The sequence below is a fragment of the Oncorhynchus clarkii genome, chromosome 3 (genome assembly GCF_045791955.1).
Source record: "Oncorhynchus clarkii lewisi isolate Uvic-CL-2024 chromosome 3, UVic_Ocla_1.0, whole genome shotgun sequence".
NCBI classification, from domain to species: Eukaryota; Metazoa; Chordata; class Actinopteri; order Salmoniformes; family Salmonidae; genus Oncorhynchus; species Oncorhynchus clarkii.
The window spans coordinates 38723328-38744557 of NC_092149.1; the positions used below are offsets into that span (position 1 = coordinate 38723328).

The window sequence follows — 21230 nt, forward strand, 5'->3', positions numbered from 1 at the left end:
AAGAGTGGCAAGAAGAAAGCCATTTCTTAAAGATATCCATAAAAAGTGTCGGTTAAAGTTTACCACAAGCCACCTGGGAGACAAACCAAACATGTGGAAGAAGGTGCTCTGGTCAGATGAAACCAAAATTGAACTTTTTGGCAACAATGCAAAACGTTATGTTTGGCGTAAAAGCAACACAGCTCATCACCCTGAACACACCATACCCACTGTCAAACATGGTGGTGGCAGCATCATGGTTTGGGCCTGCTTTTCTTCAGCAGGGACAGGGAAGATGGTTAAAATTGATGGGAAGATGGATGGAGCAAAATACAGGACCATTCTGGAAGAAAACCTGATGGAGTCTGCAAAAGACCTGAGACTGGGACGGAGATTTGTCTTCCAACAAGACAATGATCCAAAACATAAAGCAAAATCTACAATGGAATGGTTCAAAAATAAACATATCCAGGTGTTAGAATGGCCAAGTCAAAGTCCAGACCTGAATCCAATCGAGAATCTGTGGAAAGAACTGAAAACTGCTGTTCACAAATGCTCTCCATCCAACCTCACTGAGCTCGAGCTGTTTTGCAAGGAGGAATGGGAACAAATGTCAGTCTCTCGATGTGCAAAACTGATAGAGACATACCCCAAGCGACTTACAGCTGTAATCGCAGCAAAAGGTGGCGCTACAAAGTATTAACTTAAGGGGGCTGAATCATTTTGCACGCCCAATTTTTCAGTTTTTGATTTGTTAAAAAAGTTTGAAATATCCAATAAATGTCGTTCCACTTCATGATTGTGTCCCACTTGTTGTTGATTCTTCACAAAAAAATACAGTTTTATATCTTTATGTTTGAAGCCTGAAATGTGGCAAAAGGTCGCAAAGTTCAAGGGGGCTGAATACTTTCGCATGGCACTGTACATAGGGCAGCAGACTAAGGTCTTCGAAAGCCAAGTCAACAAACAGATTACCGACCATTTCGAATCTCACCATACCTTCTCTGCTATGCAATCTGGTTTCAGAGCTGGTCATGGGTGCACCTCAGCCACACTCAAGGTCCTAAACGATATCTTAACTAACCGCCATCGATAAGAAACATTACTGTGCAGCCGTATTCATTGATCTGGCCAAGGCTTTCGACTCTGTCAATCACCACATCCTCATCGGCAGACTCGACAGCCTTGGTTTCTCAAATGATTGCCTCGCCTGGTTCACCAACTACTTCTCTGATAGAGTTCAGTGTGTCAAATCGGAGGGTCTGCTGTCCGGACCTCTGGCAGTCTCTATGGGGGTGCCACAGGGTTCAATTCTTGGACCGACTCTCTTCTTTGTATACATCAATGAGGTCGCTCTTGCTGCTGGTGAGTCTCTGATCCACCTCTACGCAGACGACACCATTCTGTATACTTCCGGCCCTTCTTTGGACACTGTGTTAACAACCCTCCAGGCAAGCTTGAATGCCATACAACTCTCCTTCCGTGGCCTCCAATTGCTCTTAAATACAAGTAAAACTAAATGCATGCTCTTCAACCGATCGCTACCTGCACCTACCCGCCTGTCCAACATCACTACTCTGGACGGCTCTGACTTAGAATACGTGGACAACTACAAATACTTAGGTGTCTGGTTAGACTGTAAACTCTCCTTCCAGACCCATACCAAACATCTCAAATCCAAAGTTAAATTTAGAATTGGCTTCCTATTTCGCAACAAAGCATCCTTCACTCATGCTGCCAAACATACCCTTGTAAAACTGACCATCCTACCAATCCTCGACTTTGGCGATGTCATTTACAAAATAGCCTCCAAAACCCTACTCAACAAATTGGATGCAGTCTATCACAGTGCAATCTGTTTTGTCACCAAAGCCAAAAAACTACCCACCATTGCGACCTGTACGCTCTCGTTGGCTGGCCCTCGCTTCATACTCGTCGCCACACCCACTGGCTCCATGTCATCTACAAGACCTTGCTAGGTAAAGTCCCCCCTTATCTCAGCTCGCTGGTCACCATAGCATCTCCCACCTGTAGCACACGCTCCAGCAGGTATATCTCTCTAGTCACCCCCAAAACCAATTCTTTCTTTGGCCGCCTCTCCTTCCAGTTCTCTGCTGCCAATGACTGGAACAAACTACAAAAATCTCTGAAACTGGAAACACTTATCTCACTCACTAGCTTTAAGCACCAACTGTCAGCGCAGCTCACAGATTACTGCACCTGTACATAGCCCACCTATCATTTAGCCCAAACAACTACCTCTTTCCCAACTGTATTTAATTTATTTATTTATTTTGCTCCTTTGCACCCCATTATTTTTATTTCTACTTTGCACATTCTTCCATTGCAAAACTACCATTCCAGTGTTTTACTTGCTATATTGTATTTACTTTGCCACCATGGCCTTTTTTGCCTTTACCTCCCTTCTCACCTCATTTGCTCACATTGTATATAGACTTGTTTATACTGTATTATTGACTGTATGTTTGTTTTACTCCATGTGTAACTCTGTGTCGTTGTATCTGTCGAACTGCTTTGCTTTATCTTGGCCAGGTCGCAATTGTAAATGAGAACTTGTTCTCAACTTGCCTACCTGGTTAAATAAAGGTAAAATAAAAATTAAAAAATTAAAAAACACCAGGTGCTGTAGATGACCTGGAGGGCAGACAGTGTGCCCCCGATGATGCGTTGTGCTGACCGCAACCCCCCTCTGGAGAGGTTGCGGTCAGTGCAGTTGGTGGGTGATACAGCCCGACAGAATGCTCTCGATGGTGCATCTGTAGATGTTTGTGAGGGTCTTAGGGGCCACGCCAAATTTCTTCAGCCTCCTGAGGTTGAAGAGGTGCTGTTGCACCTTCTTCACCAGGGTGTCGGCGTGGAGGGACAATTTCAGATCCTAATTTTTACCCTCTCCACTGTGGCCCTGTCGATGTGACACACGCACGCACTCACACACACACACTCACTCACTCACTCACTCACTCACTCACTCACTCACTCACACACACACACACACACACATACATACATATACACACACTGATTCAGAGGGGCTAAGTGCTGAAGGCACATTTTGGTTGAGTGCAACTGACTAGGTATCCCCTTTCCCTCTCCCTTTCACATTCTCTCACACACACCATGTATATTGAATATGATCAAACATATTGAATATATTTACACACATACACCCTGAGGTTTTATCTCACACACTCACACAGCTACCGCTACCCACCGACACAAAACGGACATATTCTTTTCTCTCTATGTCCAACGACATATACTTTGGGTACACAAGCAAGAACATATATTTTCTCAGGTGCGAAGCTATATTTAGTCACAGCCAATGTGATGAAAGAAGACTAACTGATGAAGTTGACTGTAATAAGGATAGAAATTGGATCGTCTCTGTGTTTATCCAACACCGTCTAATTCAATATAAACAACCAATCAGGAATCAGGGTCAGAGGTCAATGTCACATCACCACACTGGCCCCCATTCTCATCCTCCTGCTGCTCATTAAGCCTCCTAATCAACAGGAAAGCCAGTATATCACACATATACATGCACACCCATGCATGCGCGCGCGCACACACACACACACACACACACACACACACACACACACACACACACACACACACACACACACACACACACACACACACACACACACACACACAGGACTTCTCCTTCCTGTCTCCCTCACAAATATAATTTTTAATTCATAGGACATTCTATTATTTTGGATTCACTCATATATTATCACATGAAACAATTGTTCTATTAAAAGTGGGATTGTTGCTCTGTGAATAAACCATATCTTTAATTACCTTGCCTCTCCGTCGTAAAACACATACAGTTCAGAGGCTCAGAGAACTTGGCTTAGAGAAGGTGTACAGAACGAAAGAAGAAAAAGGTCTCCATAATGAATACATCTATCCGGCTGGCCGTGAGCGTTAGCAGGGCACAGCCACCTCTGCCCTGAGACCATGGATTCTCCATATTCATCTGGGTTTTATAGACCATACGGAGTTGTGGCGGTATCTATAAATCGTAGAGACTGTAGAGAGTGTAGCAGTGTGCGTGACCTTGTCTGTGTGGTGTCCTATAGGTGGGCTGCTTGCATGTGTGTGTGTGTGTGTGTGTGTGTGTGTGTGTGTGTGTGTGTGTGTGTGTGTGTGTGTGACGCGATGACCAGTGGCCCTGATAATCTTTATGATAAATCATCCCAGTGCAGCCTGCCTCTACAGCCATGATGACTGACAGCTCTAAATACCTGGGAGGGTAGCAGGGTGGTTTAAAGGCCTCCAGCATTCAGGGCTTCAGCTCGGGACCCCAGTTTCCCTGTGTAAAAGAGCAGCAACATCCAAAGCCCGCAGTCTCAAATTGTCATTCTAGCTCAGTCTCAAGGTACCATTCTGGCTCGATCACTCGTCACCGTTCTGGCAGTGGTTCAAACCTCACATTGGCTCCCATTCAGGCTTCGTACTGGCTGGGTTTCAAGGCCCACACTGGGCTGTGCTTCAGCCTCCATTATGGTTCTATGTGGCTCTGTTTCAGGCAGGGCCCCTTCAGTTTCAGCACTCTGGGTTCCTGGCCTCATGCCCATGCGTATCAGTGGGAGATCTCAGCAGAGCCCTTTGTTTGGGGAGGCATTTTGCCTTTTTTCTCCCACTCTGCCTGTAATCTAAACACCTAAAGCATCTCACGCTCAACAAATCGGCCCAGCAGACGATGGAGCGGCACAAGACAAATGGCTGGAGGCGGTTCAAACCTCTGGGACTGATGGCATCTGACCGGGCCTGACCTCCCAAAGGTTAAAGACACGTTCACTTACAAAGCAATCAATTATCGGGGCTGCGTGGTCCCTTTTAACAAATGCTCCCCTCCCTCGCGATGACAGCCACACTTTTAAAACAGCAAGGCTTATTAATGAGTATCGCTACTGTGGAGACACCCCCCCACCCCCAATCTACAGTACACTGTGTGTTACAGTTTCACAATTACAACACAACTCTTAAACAAGCTACTTTTTTGCCTTCCCTCTCCTGTGTATCTGTATCTGCCTTTCGCTTGTTCTACACTCTTTGTTTTCCTCCCTGGGCTCTGTCTCTCCATCGGTATCTTTCTCTTTCTCTGTTTCTCTCTCTCCTCCGCATTTCTGTCTGTGTCTGTGTTTTTTTCTTTCCCTCTGTTTTCATCACGGGCTCTCTCTCTCCATGTCTCTCGTATCTTTCTCTTTCCCTCTGTTTTCATCACAGGCTCTCTCTCTCCATGTCTCTCATATCTTTCTCTTTCCCTCTCTGTTCTCGCTCCCTGATCTTCCTCTCTCTCTCCATGTCTCTCGTATCTTTCTCTTTCCCTCTCTGTTCTCTCTCCCTGATCTTCCTCTCTCTCTCCATGTCTCTCATATCTTTCTCTTTCCCTCTGTTTTCATCACGGGCTCTCTCTCTCCATGTCTCTCATATCTTTTTCTTTCCCTCTGTTTTCATCACGGGCTCTCTCTCTCCATGTCTCTCGTATCTTTCTCTTTCCCTCTCTGTTCTCTCTCCCTGATCTTCCTCTCTCTCCATGTCTCTCGTATCTTTCTCTTTCCCTCTGTTTTCATCACGGGCTCTCTCTCTCCATGTCTCTCGTATCTTTCTCTTTCCCTCTGTTTTCATCACGGGCTCTCTCTCTCCATGTCTCTCGTATCTTTCTCTTTCCCTCTCTGTTCTCTCTCCCTGATCTTCCTCTCTCTCTCTGTCTGTAGTCTCTCCTGGTTTGTGTCGCAGGTTTGTCCTGCTAGCTGAGCTTGGCGGGCCCCTCAGCTGTTCGGCTGTGTTAGTAATTACCATTTCATTAAGAATGACAGTTTCGGGGGTTGAGGCACCATTTCATCGGGGTCTCGTGGGAAAGGCGCCTGCCAAATTTTGTGCGTGAACGGCAATTATCTCTCTATGTCTGCAATTCACTATTTTGTACTCGGTTGCTTGACGACAGCGATGAAATTCGAAGCAAAAATGTGTCTAGGATGGATAGGCATACAGCAGAGGCCATTCCTGGTTAGCGCAATAGATTCGAGGTATTAGACTAGAGATGGAAGAGCTGACTGAAGAATGGCAGAGGGTGCATCATATTGAGCAAACAGAAAGGGCGTGCACCCACAGCAGTAGGTATGTATAATCTCTGGTCACACAGCTAGAACTGCATTATGCTTGAATGCAGTAGCGCAGTAAGGGAAGCTTGTCTTTGTATGTGTGTGTTTTTAGCATGTGAATAAGGGTGATAAGTTTCCATTTACATCCTCTGTGTGTGTCTGTGTTTTGTGCGTATGTGCGTGTTTGTTTGCGTAACCACGTACACGTGTGTGTGTGTGCGTGTGCCACTCGCTGAGAACCAGGGAGGAAAGAGCTGGGTGTGAGTTATAGCGACAGGACTCGGAGCTTGTCTGCTGGAAACCGGTTGAGCTCTTCTACTTCTACTCTGAATGATGGCACACTTCCTTCTTACACATTCCACACAATTGCGCTCCACTAACACGGGACCAGGGAAGGAGAGGCAGGTTCCGGGGCCATATGGAGAGGGACGCAGGGCCCAGTGAATAAATGGGATATCCCCAGCTCATCCCTAGATCCAGTCAGGGCGATGAAACAGCAGGACTAACGAAACACCGACTGCATGTACCACAAGATGGTTAGCTATATGTGTGTATATCTGCCGGTAAGCCAGAGGAGCTGTAGGGAGCCTGCTTATTGACGTGACCATGGAACCTCCAACCCTACCCTCAGCTCCATCCTCCATCCCCAGCCCCACCGGTAAGCAGCAGGGAAGGCAGACAAGTGCAGCCCTGCTCTGCTAATGCATTCACCAGCCAGCCCTCATCCAAGCAGGCAAAGCACTTAATTACTTAAATTGATCATTATTAGCTTCAATTAGAGAGGGACACTGGGGGGAAAACAAGGTCCTGATTCCTGCAGACAGATCACAAGCAGAGGTGAAGGCAGAGGTGGCTCAACTAGCCTCTAACACACACACCCTAAGCCCTAAGCCCTAAGCAGGGGTGGAAGATTGGCAGGATACTAGATATGCATCCTCAGTGGAGCTGCAGTAGGGAGTAGGGATAGGAGAAGGACCCCCCTCTCCCATCCCTCTACGGTGCCTGTGTTTGTGTTTCTAGGGCGCTGGGTGACCTTTGAACTCGGGCTAATGAGAGCGATAACGAGGATTAAAAGGGGGCGACTGGAAGGTGTCTGCGAGGGGGTTTTAAACAATTACACTCGGCTGCCAACATGTCTTTTCCTCATGACTCAGGAAATGACAGTCTCTCTCTCCTTTTCTGGCCAACACAAAAGAAAAAGGCTTATGGAGAATAATACATTATCCTGGGCCACATTAACTTGGATGTAAATCGCTGGGCAATTATGTTTTAATAGGCCTTTAAGAGAATGAGTAATTGGGGGTGACGCTGGTGAGGTTGATCATGGTTACCCATCTCTCTCCCTCTGTGCCCAGCAGAACAGGCCCTGGGCATTGTGTATCGGTCGATTGGAAGTGTGCGTATGTGTGTGCGTCCATGCAGGTGTCTATTAATATGGGGTTGGAACCCAAATTATTTTCCAATAGTTCCGTTCTGAATAGAACCCCTATTTTCCCCCGTTCAGTTACAGTGTCCCACCAGCATTATACAGTTCTGAATAGAACCCCTATTTTTTCCCCCCTGTTCCGTTATAGTGTTCCCACCAGCATTATAAAGTTCTGAATTGAACCCCTATTTTTCCCCCGTTCCGTTACAGTGTTCCCACCAGCATTATAAAGTTTTGAATAGAACCCCTATTTCCCCCCCCCCGTTCCGTTACAGTGTTCCCACCAGCATTATAAAGTTCTGAATAGAACCCCTATTTTTCCCCCGTTCCGTTACAGTGTTCCCACCAGCATTATAAAGTTCTGAATAGAACCCCTATTTTTTCCCCCCTGTTCCGTTACAGTGTTCCCACCAGCATTATAAAGTTCTGAATAGAACCCCTATTTCCCCCCCCCCCCCGTTCCGTTACAGTGTTCCCACCAGCATTATAAAGTTCTGAATAGAACCCCTATTTTCCCCCGTTCAGTTACAGTGTTCCCACCAGCGTTATAAAGTTCTGAATAGAACCCCTATTTCCCCCCCGTTCCGTTACAGTGTTCCCACCAGCATTATAAAGTTCTGAATAGAACCCCTATTTTTTCCCCCCTGTTCCGTTACAGTGTTCCCACCAGCATTATAAAGTTCTGAATAGAACCCCTATTTCCCCCCCCCCCCCCCCCCGTTCCGTTACAGTGTTCCCACCAGCATTATAAAGTTCTGAATAGAACCCCTATTTTCCCCCGTTCAGTTACAGTGTTCCCACCAGCGTTATAAAGTTCTGAATAGAACCCCTATTTCCCCCCCCATTCCGTTACAGTGTTCCCACCAGCATTATAAAGTTCTGAATAGAACCCCTATTTTTTCCCCCCTGTTCCGTTACAGTGTTCCCACCAGCATTATAAAGTTCTGAATAGAACCCCTATTTTCCCCCCCCCCCCGTTCCGTTACAGTGTTCCCACCCACCAGCATTATAAAGTTCTGAATAGAACCCCTATTTTTCCCCCGTTCCGTTACAGTGTTCCCACCAGCATTATAAAGTTCTGAATTGAACCCCTATTTTTCCCCCGTTCCGTTACAGTGTTCCCACCAGCATTATAAAGTTCTGAATAGAACCCCTATTTTCCCCCGTTCAGTTACAGTGTTCCCACCAGCATTATAAAGTTCTGAATAGAACTTCTATTTCCCCCCCGTTCCGTTACAGTGTTCCCACCAGCATTATAAAGTTCTGAATAGAACCCCTATTTTCCCCCCGTTCAGTTACAGTGTTCCCACCAGCATTATAAAGTTCTGAATAGAACCCCTATTTCCCCCGGTTCCGTTACAGTGTTCCCACCAGCATTATAAAGTTCTGAATAGAACCCCTATTTTCCCCCGTTCAGTTACAGTGTTCCCACCAGCATTATAAAGTTCTGAATAGAACCCCTATTTCCCCCCCGTTCCGTTACAGTGTTCCCACCAGCATTATAAAGTTCTGAATAGAACCCCTATTTTCCCCCGTTCAGTTACAGTGTTCCCACCAGCATTATAAAGTTCTGAACCAGTTTGAACCATAAGAAAAGAAACGGTTCATGCAGTTCCTCTTCAGATTATTATTTTTTAACAAGCGGAATCAACATCGTTTTTACATTTAGCTCATTCATCTACTCAACTCTACCAATTAGCACGGATAGAGCAGCTTGATATGGAACGGGTAAGCTATTGTTTATATGTTTGATTGGTCAAATAGGTGCTGGAGCAGGCCTCCCGGTTGGCGCAGTGGTTAAGAGCGCCGTACTGCAGCGCCAGCTGTGCCACCAGAGACTATGGGTTCGCGCCCAGGCTTTGTCGTAACCGGCCGCGAACGGGAGGTCTGTGGGGCGGCGCACAATTGGCCTAGCGTCGTCCGGGTTAGGGAGGGTTTGGCCGGTAGGGATATCCTTGTCTCATTGTGCACCAGCGACTCCTGTGGCAGGCCGGGCAGGAGTCGCTGGTTGCCAGGTGCATGTGTTTCCTCCGACACATTGGTGCGGCTGGCTTCCGGGTTGGATGCGCGCTGTGTTAAGAAGCAGTACGGCTTGGTTGGGTTGTGTATCGGAGGACGCATTACTTTCAACCTTCGTCTCTCCCGAGCCCGTACGGGAGTTGTAGCGATGAGACAAGATAGTAGCTACTAACAATTGGATACCACAAAATTGGGGAGAAAAAGGGGTAAAAATTCAAAAAAATTCTAAATAAAAATAGGTGCGAGATACAACTGAAATTTCAGTGGGGTGGGGAGAGAGCGAGAGAGAGGGGTGGACATGTAGAGGGATTGGCCTGAAGCGTTGAACATTATGACATGACCTGAACTGGAATGTGTTTAGGCTTTTATAGGCATAAGAACTTCAATGAATTACATAATTATAAACTAGATATTAGGAATATATACAAATACGGTTCCGGGAAACACTATTTCTGTTTCCATTCCTCTAAAAATGTTGCTATTTTCCGGCTTTCAGTTCTATTCCCTAAATCGGTTCCAACCCCTGGTATGTACAGTACGTGTGTTTTTGTTAGTATGTGTGTGTGATTCAATCGTCCCCCCTCCCCTGTCTTGCTACAAAATATTGATAAGCCTGGAAAGCTGAACGTGAGCCTACACAGTGCCCTCTGACCTCTAACCCCTATCCCTAAACAGTGACCTGTGGAATATCAATGTGTGTGTTGGCCATGCAGGGCTGCTGCTGGGTGTAGAGCGATCAGGATCAATGTGAGGAGAGATCACTACAGACAGACCCACCTAGTGGAACACTAACTAATGAGACTGGCCAAGAACACTCACACAGCAGGCCCGGACAGCAGGGAGGACAGAGAGCAGAATAGAGAACAGAGAGCGGGGAGGGAGGGAGGGAGGGAGAGGAGGGAGGGAAGTGAGAGAGAATTTAATTGTTTCCTTCAAAGAACAAGCTAGTCTGGTACAGAGGAGTCCCCGAAAATCTCATATGCAGTCTGCATCTATAGTAAACTGTACTAGCAAAGTGATGCAGTGGCACACATTTATATTGAGCCAATACACACACAAGGCATATCGAATACCATCAAACCTGATCATCTGAAATTGTTCCAAATTGTGATGTAATTGTATAAATGTTTGCATGATTTCACATTAAAGCTTCACATTTCCTAATTGTCATTATTTTAGATACTCCCCTTCAAAGGAATGTTTTCAGAATCACTTTTATCTCCCACTCACAATTATATCAATGCCGCATGTTTTTCTTTACACTACAGGAAATGGTCAAGCAAACCCAAATATTTCAGGATGTACTGTATCTGTCTAATCACCTCAACATAATTCACAACAAAACAAGACCATATGCACATCCGTTCCACTTGGGGACCCACCAGTCACAGAGATGTGAATTCTGATGAGTCATTTATCAATCTGCTCACTTTCATCCATTACTGTCAACACTGTGAAGGCACTTAAAGGACTACTTTACTACAACGCCTGTGAGTATTCAAATTTAGTAGAGTATATTTCAGTACTTAAAGACCTCTCCGTGTTTAGTTTTCAACCAAGCTTCTCATATAATTCTCTTAGGTTTTCTGAGGCAGGCAATTTGCGCAAACATCAGGAGTTTCGTTTTAAAATAACCAAGCTAGCAAGAAGGCAACCTCCCAGCCCGTAATCCCCCTAAAAGTGTGTCCAAATGACTTGAGTGTCAGTTGTACACAAGCCCCTTGCAATACAGGCCCAGACCAACCCACACAAACAATTTAACATTATTCTCAGATTTAATTTGAAGAGACTTGATGTTCAAAGTACCGTTTCAATAAATCAACACACAGTATAAGACACAGCTTGAACGTTTTATTCTCATGTTCAAACTGTTAATGGGAGAAAAGTATTGGATGCCATATACTCTACTTACTATTGACATAGCTTATCAGTTTTGTCGGCAGCATCCTCTTAACATTGTGTGTTCTACTCTTTGAGATCCCTAACAGTGTTTCTGTGGTCTGCATCCTGTCCTCTATCCTAGATATTCCTGATCTGGTGTCTCCATGGTTCTTCTGTCTGTGTGAGGGTCTTTTATAGCTTTCCCCGCTTTCCCTCCCCTGTCCCCCTCCAGCTGCTCTGTCACCCATGTCGCCAAGGGGACAAGGAGAACGTGGCGTTTCCCTGGATCAAAAATTTACGAGCAATTAAAAGACGGGCGATGTGGAGCATCCATCAGCCGGTGCCTCTGCCAGGGTGGGTGAAGGGGCCGCAGTAAACCACACGATATATACTTTTATATCTGTTTTCTCTCCAAAGAGGGAAGGTTATGGCAAAATGATGTTTTACGGTCCACAGTTCGGCAGGGATGTAGACATCTTTCATGAGACGCTGGCTTGGAGGTCACAGCCCGAGGGAGGAAAGACAGAGAGGAGTGTGCGCGCTGTGCTGTGTTGTGCTGTGTGTGTCTTGTATTGATGTGTATGTTTAGTTGCAAGATACAAAACGAGGAGGCTCTTAGTGTGTGTGTGTAAGGGATATGTACCATCCTATGGTCCATTAGTTACTACTGTAAGAGTGACCTGATTACTTTGATGTTGTTTAAGAGGACACAATTCAAACGTGCTCCTCTTCACTCAAAGACACACACGCACACACACACACGCACGCACACGCACACGCACACACACACACACACACACACACACACACACACACACACACACACACACACACACACACACACACACACACACACACACACACACACACACACACACACACGCATTAGTATACAGAGACAAATGCACACACACACACACAAATGCACGCACACATGTAAAAGCACACATAAAAATGCACAAACAAACAAATGCACACACACATTGACACGCAAAGGTACATTACCACTAATACACAAAAAATGCACACCGACTCTCATGCATCACCACGTTCTCTCTCTATTTCTGTCTCTCACTTTTTCTGGCTCTATGCGACAGGCCTAGACTCATTTGCATCCTTAATTGCATTGTAATGTACTTTTAATTTGAAAACGGAGGCAATTAATTATTTTGATATGGAACAAAATGCCGCAAATGTAAACATTCTAATAGTTCTCCATTTCTCAAAAAGGGGGATTGGAATCTTATCTCATTTGTATACCATTTCGCTGCTCATTCTCCTTGATATTCACTTTGTCTTTACAGGGACGACACCATTTCTTTGATATGTTCTCTCAATTATTTTCCATCCAATCTTCCACGATGTAATTACAATAGTTTCACCTATTCTATCCAAAGAGATGAAACGAAATGAAGCCTGTTTGGACGTGCCGTGCTCTGGACTGTATCCTCCCCCAGTGCTGACACACCCAACTTGCTATTTCTGGGTCAGACACTTCAAGTGAAGATACTAACCAGAGATACATTTTTCCACTGTCAACCACGTGATCAATAGGTGTCAGTGTTCAAAGGAATACAAAGCTGTATGAGGGGGTGCCAGAGCAGCTTCATTTGTGTGGACCTGAGATTGCACTGGCACTGTTCCTCTGTCAACCTGATACCAATGAAATAGGATGGACGCATGTTATTTTTTTGCTCTTTTTCTCCAGCTCCATCACTCTCTCTATTTCTCCCCCCTCCCTTCTTTCAATCTCTGCCCCCTTCTCTCTCTGCGCCTCCTTCCGCCTCTCTCACTCTGCGCCTCCTTTTCCGCTTCCTCTCTCCCTCTCTCTCTTTCTCTCTCTTACTCCAGAAAGGGCAGGCAACTCACTGACATCCCTACAGGCCTAGCAACAGCCAATAAATTATGAGTGACAAGCCTTTAGACCAATAAAAACGCTGCCATATTTCATGCACAGTAAATCTGATTGCAGATTGTGCTGGCGTGTGGCGGCTGACATGTTTATTGTCGCCATGGCGATGGGAGCTGGGGGTCGGTCTACGACATAAGTGTTTCTAAAGCCCCATAGTCTGTATGGAGGTCACACAGATCGAATTCTGGGTATACACTCGCCCCCCTTTCTCCTCTACATCAACCTCCTGTGAAAGAACTATTCTATCGCACCCCTAGAGGCCTTGCAGTTGCTCCTATAACAACAGCCATCTGTCCTCAATACAGTACACACATGTCCCCAATGAAACCTTTAGCCTACCATGTTAAATGAAACCACAAACTACACAAACACCACACGTACACAACACATACACATCATTCATGCACAGAAATACTTCTCCCAACACAGCTATAACTCAGTTATAACCCCACTATAACTCTGTCCAGGCCCAAAAACAATCGTTCCTGAAAAGTGAGCCGATCCTCAGAGAACCAGAGGAAAAAACCCATCCCAGATCCCACTCCCTACCCAACGGACTTCTTTACACCTTTAAACGCTTTGTGAAGACTCATACATTTCCCCTCTTTAATGTGTCGTTTTGTTAACCATGTTTTTCAATCATCTTTCATACACTTTACCATCGTAGAACAGAACTGTTCTTGACCCGAAGAATAGCTAGCATCATCACACTCTCCCGTAATTTCTACTGCACACAATATCTCCTCTTAGCCTAATCTTAACCTAAGATATGTTGCATTTAATCACCATCTCCTAACAACTGTACCCATTTTAAGTGACCCGAAACCCATGCACTGCTCTGACGGTCTTTACCCACACAATGAACCATTAGTTGTAATTACTGAGGGCAGTGCAACAGTATGATCAGGGCATTACCCGTCCTCAGTCACATCACCTACATTGATGTATTTCAACAACAACTGCATTGTGATGAATCTTTATAATCTAATTAATCTATTCTTCTCAGAGAAACAGACTGGTTATAATCTGTTTTATTACATATCGCAGAGAGAGAGAGAGAGAGAGAGAGAGAGAGAGAGAGAGAGAGAGAAAGAGAGAGAGACAGAGAGAGAGACAGAGAGAGAGAGAGAGAGAGAGAGAGAGAGAGAGAGAGAGAGAGAGAGAGAGAGAGAGAGAGAGAGAGAGAGAGGATTCAACCAAAAGAAAGAGAGACGAGGAAGGAGAGAGAGAAATAAATACGGTATAAAGATGGAGACAAAAAGACAGATTTAAAAAAAAAGAAGAGGAGGAAGTGACTGATAAAGATGCAGCGAGAGTAGGGAGAGAGATAAAGAAGACAGGGGAGAAGGAGGAGAGAGTAGGGAGAGAGATAAAGAAGACAGGGGAGAAGGGGGAGAGAGAGAGAGAGAGAGAGAGAGAGAAAACACATTACAACTCTGAGACTGATCACTGCGATGCCGTTGCTCGACTGACATTGTAAAGGCGTTGTAAACGCGATGTAGAAGCATTTATACGACGTGTGGAGGAGCCTGGCGCTTAAAGCATCTCTCACTCTGATTCTCGCCTCGCACATTAGGAGAGAGTGCTTTCATTTTCCTGAGCCCTGCTCGGTGCAGTAAATCAGACCATCGATACACGCTCAGACACACTCGTCAGGCACATGCATGGTGACACTAACAATGCTACTTCTCCCCTGCCAAAATCATTTATTCCCAAGTCATAAAAGAGTGTCTTTTTTACAATGTGGGTGTGATATCAGTAGTATGGTGTAGTATCTGAGGTGTATATATGCTGTCTGAAGTGTAAATCAAATCAAATAAAATGTTATTAGTCACATACGCCGAATACAACAGGTGAAATACTCACTTACGAGCCCCTAACCAACAATGCAGTTAAAAAAAAGAAATATGGATAAGAATAATAAATAAAAGTAATTAAAGAGCAGCAGTAAAATAACAATAGCGAGACTATATACAGGGGGTACCGGTACAGAGTCAATGTGTGGGGGGCACCGGTTAGTTGAGGTAGTATGTACATGTACTGTAGGTAGAGTTATTAAAGTGACTATGCATAACAACAGAGAGTAGCAGCGATTTATAAAGGGAGGGGGGGGGCAATGCAAATAGTCTAGGTAGCCATTTGATTAGATGTTCAGGAGTCTTATGGCTCGGGGGCAGAAGCTGTTTAGAAGCCTCTTGGACCTAGACTTGGCACTCCGGTACCACTTGCCGTGCGGTAGCAAAGAGAACAGTCTATGACTTGGGTGGCTGGAGTCTGTCACAATTTTTAGGGCCTTCCTCTGACACCACCTGGTATAGTGGCTAGTGATATATTTACATCATTTCCCATCAATTCCCATTATTAAAGTGGCTGGAGTTGAGTCAGTGTCAGTGTGTTGGCAGCAGCCACTCAGTGTTAGTGGTGGCTGTTTAACAGTCTGATGGCCTTGAGATAGAAGCTGTTTTTCAGTCTCTCGGTCCCAGCTTTGATGCACCTGTAATGACCTCGCCTTCTGGATGATAGCGGGGTGAACAGGCAGTGGCTCGGGTGGTTGATGTCCTTGATGATCTTTATGGCCTTCCTGTGACATCGGGTGGTGTAGGTGTCCTGGAGGGCAGGTAGTTTGCCCCCGGTGATGCGTTGTGCAGACCTCACTACCCTCTGGAGAGCCTTACGGTTGAGGGCGGTGCAGTTGCCATACCAGGCGGTGATATAGCCCGCCAGGATGCTCTCGATTGTGCATCTGTAGAAGTTTGTGAGTGCTTTTGGTGACAAGCCGAATTTCTTCAGCCTCCTGAGGTTGAAGAGGCGCTGCTGCGCCTTCTTCACGATGCTGTCTGTGTGAGTGGACCAATTCAGTTTGTCTGTGATGTGTATGCCGAGGAACTTAAAACTTGCTACCCTCTCCACTACTGTTCCATCGATGTGGATAGGGGGGTGTTCCCTCTGCTGTATCCTGAAGTCCACAATCATCTCCTTAGTTTTGTTGACGTTGAGTGTGAGGTTATTTTCCTGACACCACACTCCGAGGGCCCTCACCTCCTCCCTGTAGGCCGTCTCGTCGTTGTTGGTAATCAAGCCTACCACTGTTGTGTCGTCCGCAAACTTGATGATTGAGTTGGAGGCGTGCGTGGCCACGCAGTCGTGGGTGAACAGGGAGTACAGGAGAGGGCTCAGAACGCACCCTTGTGGGGCCCCAGTGTTGAGGATCAGCGGGGAGGAGATGTTGTTGCCTACCCTCACCACCTGGGGGCGGCCCGTCAGGAAGTCCAGTACCCAGTTGCACAGGGCGGGGTCGAGACCCAGGGTCTCGAGCTTGATGACGAGCTTGGAGGGTACTATGGTGTTGAATGCCGAGCTGTAGTCGATGAACAGCATTCTCACATAGGTATTCCTCTTGTCCAGATGGGTTAGGGCAGTGTGCAGTGTGGTTGAGATTGCATCGTCTGTGGACCTATTTGGGCGGTAAGCAAATTGGAGTGGGTCTAGGGTGTCAGGTAGGGTGGAGGTGATATGGTCCTTGACTAGTCTCTCAAAGCACTTCATGATGACGGATGTGAGTGCTACGGGGCGGTAGTCGTTTAGCTCAGTTACCTTAGCTTTCTTGGGAACAGGAACAATGGTGGCCCTCTTGAAGCATGTGGGAACAGCAGACTGGTATAGGGATTGATTGAATATGTCCGTAAACACACCGGCCAGCTGGTCTGCGCATGCTCTGAGGGCGCGGCTGGGGATGCCGTCTGGGCCTGCAGCCTTGCGAGGGTTAACACGTTTAAATGTCTTACTCACCTCGGCTGCAGTGAAGGAGAGACCGCATGTTTTCGTTGCAGGCCGTGTCAGTGGCACTGTATTGTCCTCAAAGCGGGCAAAAAAGTTATTTAGTCTGCCTGGGAGCAAGACATCCTGGTCCGTGACTGGGCTGGATTTCTTCCGGTAGTCCGTGATTGACTGTAGACCCTGCCACATGCCTCTTGTGTCTGAGCCGTTGAATTGAGATTCTACTTTGTCTCTGTACTGGCGCTTAGCTTGTTTGATAGCCTTGCGGAGGGAATAGCTGCACTGTTTGTATTCGGTCATGTTACCAGACACCTTGCCCTGATTAAAAGCAGTGGTTCGCGCTTTCAGTTTCACACGAATGCTGCCATCAATCCACGGTTTCTGGTTAGGGAATGTTTTAATCGTTGCTATGGGAACGACATCTTCAACGCACGTTCTAATGAACTCGCACACCGAATCAGCGTATTCGTCAATGTTGTTATCTGACGCAATACGAAACATCTCCCAGTCCACGTGATGGAAGCAGTCTTGGAGTGTGGAGTCAGCTTGGTCGGACCAGCGTTGGACAGACCTCAGCGTGGGAGCCTCTTTAGTTTCTGTCTGTAGGCAGGGATCAACAAAATGGAGTCGTGGTCAGCTTTTCCGAAAGGAGGGCGGGGCAGGGCCTTATATGCGTCGCGGAAGTTAGAGTAACAATGATCCAAGGTCTTTCCACCCCTGGTTGCGCAATCGATATGCTGATAAAATTTGGGGAGTCTTGTTTTCAGATTAGCCTTGTTAAAATCCCCAGCTACAATGAATGCAGCCTCCGGATAAATCGTTTCCAGTTTGCAGAGAGTTAAATAAAGTTTGTTCAGAGCCATCGATGTGTCTGCTTGGGGGGGGGGATATATACGGCTGTGATTATAATCGAAGAGAATTCTCTTGGTAGATAATGCGGTCTACATTTGATTGTGAGGAATTCTAAATCAGGTGAACAGAAGGATTTGAGTTCCTGTATGTTTCTTTCATCACACCATGTCACGTTGGCCATGAGGCATACGCCCCCGCCCCTCTTCTTACCAGAAATATGTTTTTTTCTGTCAGCGCGATGCGTGGAGAAACCCGTTGGCTGCACCGCTTCGGATAGAGTCTCTCCAGTGAGCCATGTTTCAGTGAAGCAAAGGACGTTACAGTCTCTGATGTCCCTCTGGAATGCTACCCTTGCTCGGATTTCATCAACCTTGTTGTCAAGAGACTGGACATTGGCAAGAAGAATGCTAGGGAGTGGTGCGCGGTGTGCTCGTCTCCGGAGTCTGACCAGAAGACCGCCTCGTTTCCCTCTCTTTCGGAGTCGTTTTTTGGGTCGCTGCATAGGATCCACTCCGTTGTCCTGTTTGTAAGGCAGAACACAGGGTCCGCGTCGCGAAAAACATATTCTTGGTCGTACTGATGGTGAGTTGACGCTGATCTTATATTCAGTAGTTCTTCTCGACTGTATGTAATGAAACCTAAGATGACCTGGGGTACTAATGTAAGAAATAACACGTAAAAAAACAAAAAACTGCATAGTTTCCTAGGAACGCGAAGCGAGGCGGCCATCTCTGTCGGCGCCGGAAGTCTTTGCAAATAAGTATTTGGTCACCTACAAACAAGCAAGATTTCTGGCTCTCACAGACCTGTAACTTCTTCTTTAAGAGGCTCCTCTGTCCTCCACTCGTTACCTGTATTAATGGCACCTGTTTGAACTTGTTAACAGTATAAAAGACACCTGTGCACAACCTCAAACAGTCACACTCCAAACTCCAGTATGGCCAAGACCAAAGCGCTGTCAAAGGACACCAGAAACAAAATTGTAGACCTGCACCAGGCTGGGAAGGCTGAATCTGCAATATGTAAGCAGCTTGGTTTGAAGAAATCAACTGTGGGAGCAATTGGGGTCAAAATGATCACAAGAACGGTGAGCAAAAATCCCAGAACCACACGGGGGGACCTAGTGAATGACCTGCAGAGAGCTGGGACCAAAGTAACAAAGCCTACCATCAGTAACACACTACGTCGCCAGGGACTCAAATCCTGCAGTGCCAGACGTGTCCCCCTGCTTAAGCCAGTACATGTCCAGGCCCATCTGAAGTTTGCTAGAGAGCATTTGGATGATCCAGAAGAAGATTGGGAGAATGTCATATGGTCAGATGAAACCAAAATGTAACTTTTTTGTAAAAACTCAACTCGTCGTGTTTGGAGGACAAATAATTTTTTACAACATACAGAAAGAAGTGCGCTGGTTATCAAGGGGCAAAGTATTGACAAGTTTTTTTTTTAAATTGAGAGACAAGCTTAAAGTTTTCTTACTGGCCATCATTTTCACTTGTTTGACCGCTTCCATGATGATGAGTTTCTCACACGACTGGTCTATCTGGGTGATGTTTTTTCTCACCTGCATGATCTGAATCTAGAATTACAGGGACTCTCCGCAACTATATTCAATGTGCGGGACAAAATTGAGGCTATGATTAAGAAGTTGGAACTCTTCTCTGTCTGCATTAACAAGGACAACACACAGATCTTTCCATCATTGTATTATTTTTTTGTTTGCAAATGAACTCAAGCTTACGGACAATGTCAAATGATATATAGTGAAGCACCTGAGTGAGTTGGGTACTTTCCCGAAACGGATGACACAAACAACTGGATTCATTTTCCCTTTCATGCCCTGCCTCCAGTCTACTTACCGATATCTGAACAAGAGAGCCTCATCGAAATTGCAACAAGCGGTTCTGTGAAAATTTTATTGAATCAAAAGCCACTGCCAGATTTCTGGATTGGGCTGCGCTTGAGTTTCTTGATTTGGCAAATCGCTCTGTTAAGACACTGATGCCCTTTGCAACCATCGTACCTATGTGAGAGTGGATTCTCGGCCCTCACTGACATGAAAGCTAAATACAGGCACAGACTGTGTGTGGAAAATAATTTAAGACTAAGACTCTCTCCAATACAACCCAACATTGCAGCACACCCTTCTCATTAACCTGTGGTGAGTTATTCACCATTTTCAATGAACACATAAGGTTTCATGTGTAAGATGGATAAAGAAAGAGCAAAATTATGGATTATGATTATATTATTATTTGTGCCCTGTTCCTATAAGAGCTTCCCACGAGCCGGGTTGTGACAAAAACTCACACGCATTCTTATGTTTAACAAATGTATCGTATAGTGTGTGTGTGTGGCAGGCTTACAATGATGGCAAAAAACAACATTTGAGAGTGCGCTGACCCTGGTGCTAGAGGGGGTACTCAGCTGGAGGTTGAATGTTTGAAGGGGTACGGGACTATAAAAGGTTTGGGAACCACACATGATGTGTGTGGTGTGTTTACACTGTGTGTGGAACTAGTACCTATCGTGGACGTGGTACCCTGCTCCGTTGACACTCCATCCTGGCTCTTTGGGGTCGGGGACCTTGGCCGTCATGGCGATCAGATGCTGCACATCCCTCCATGTCAAGTCAGGACTGGGAAGATAAAGACGAATATCATCATGAATGTACAATACATGAATGTACAATATGTCTATTGTACACTCCATCAAACCACAGCAAGAAGCATTCATTCCTTTATGATACTCCTGATACTCCTTTATGACGAAATCTAGAAGGAGTTGAACATGTGAGACATACACAGAAACACATGTAGGCTATACACGATTTGCTATGAAACACATGTATATTTTGCTGAGCAGAGAAAGTGGACACACGTGAAGATGTGGGCCTGCCATTGTGCCCATTACTGCACATCTTCTACAAGTGAAGTCATCTGTTTAAGTCATTTCAAGCTTAATAACATTGGCGAAAACTACGAATTCAACAAAGTATATTGGAGACGTAACAAAGGGGCTGGCGGAAAGAATGAATGGAGGAGACTTTTAATCTCGAGCAGGGTATTCTAATACAGCAGACTCAAGTGTCATGTCAAGCAATATACTAATGGAATCCAATTAAGACCTTTAAACTGCACAGAGAGCTAGAGGATATTAGCTCCGTTTTCTCGAACAAAAGACCAAAGGGTCGTCAAGGAGAGCCTTCCCAGGATATAAAAAAGCATAAAGGAAATTGGGTTTT

The 21230-nt window shown here is 45.7% G+C and overlaps 1 protein-coding gene across 1 annotated transcript in view; it reads right to left on the bottom strand.

The window, feature by feature from the left end:
• LOC139385550 (PC3-like endoprotease variant B) overlaps nucleotides 1-21230 on the bottom strand; it is a 151724-nt gene that overhangs the window by 31786 nt on the left and 98708 nt on the right. The window contains exon 14 of the mRNA XM_071130706.1: nucleotides 20511-20624. Coding sequence (XP_070986807.1) covers nucleotides 20511-20624 — 114 coding nt within the window. The remainder of the gene's footprint in view (nucleotides 1-20510; nucleotides 20625-21230) is intronic.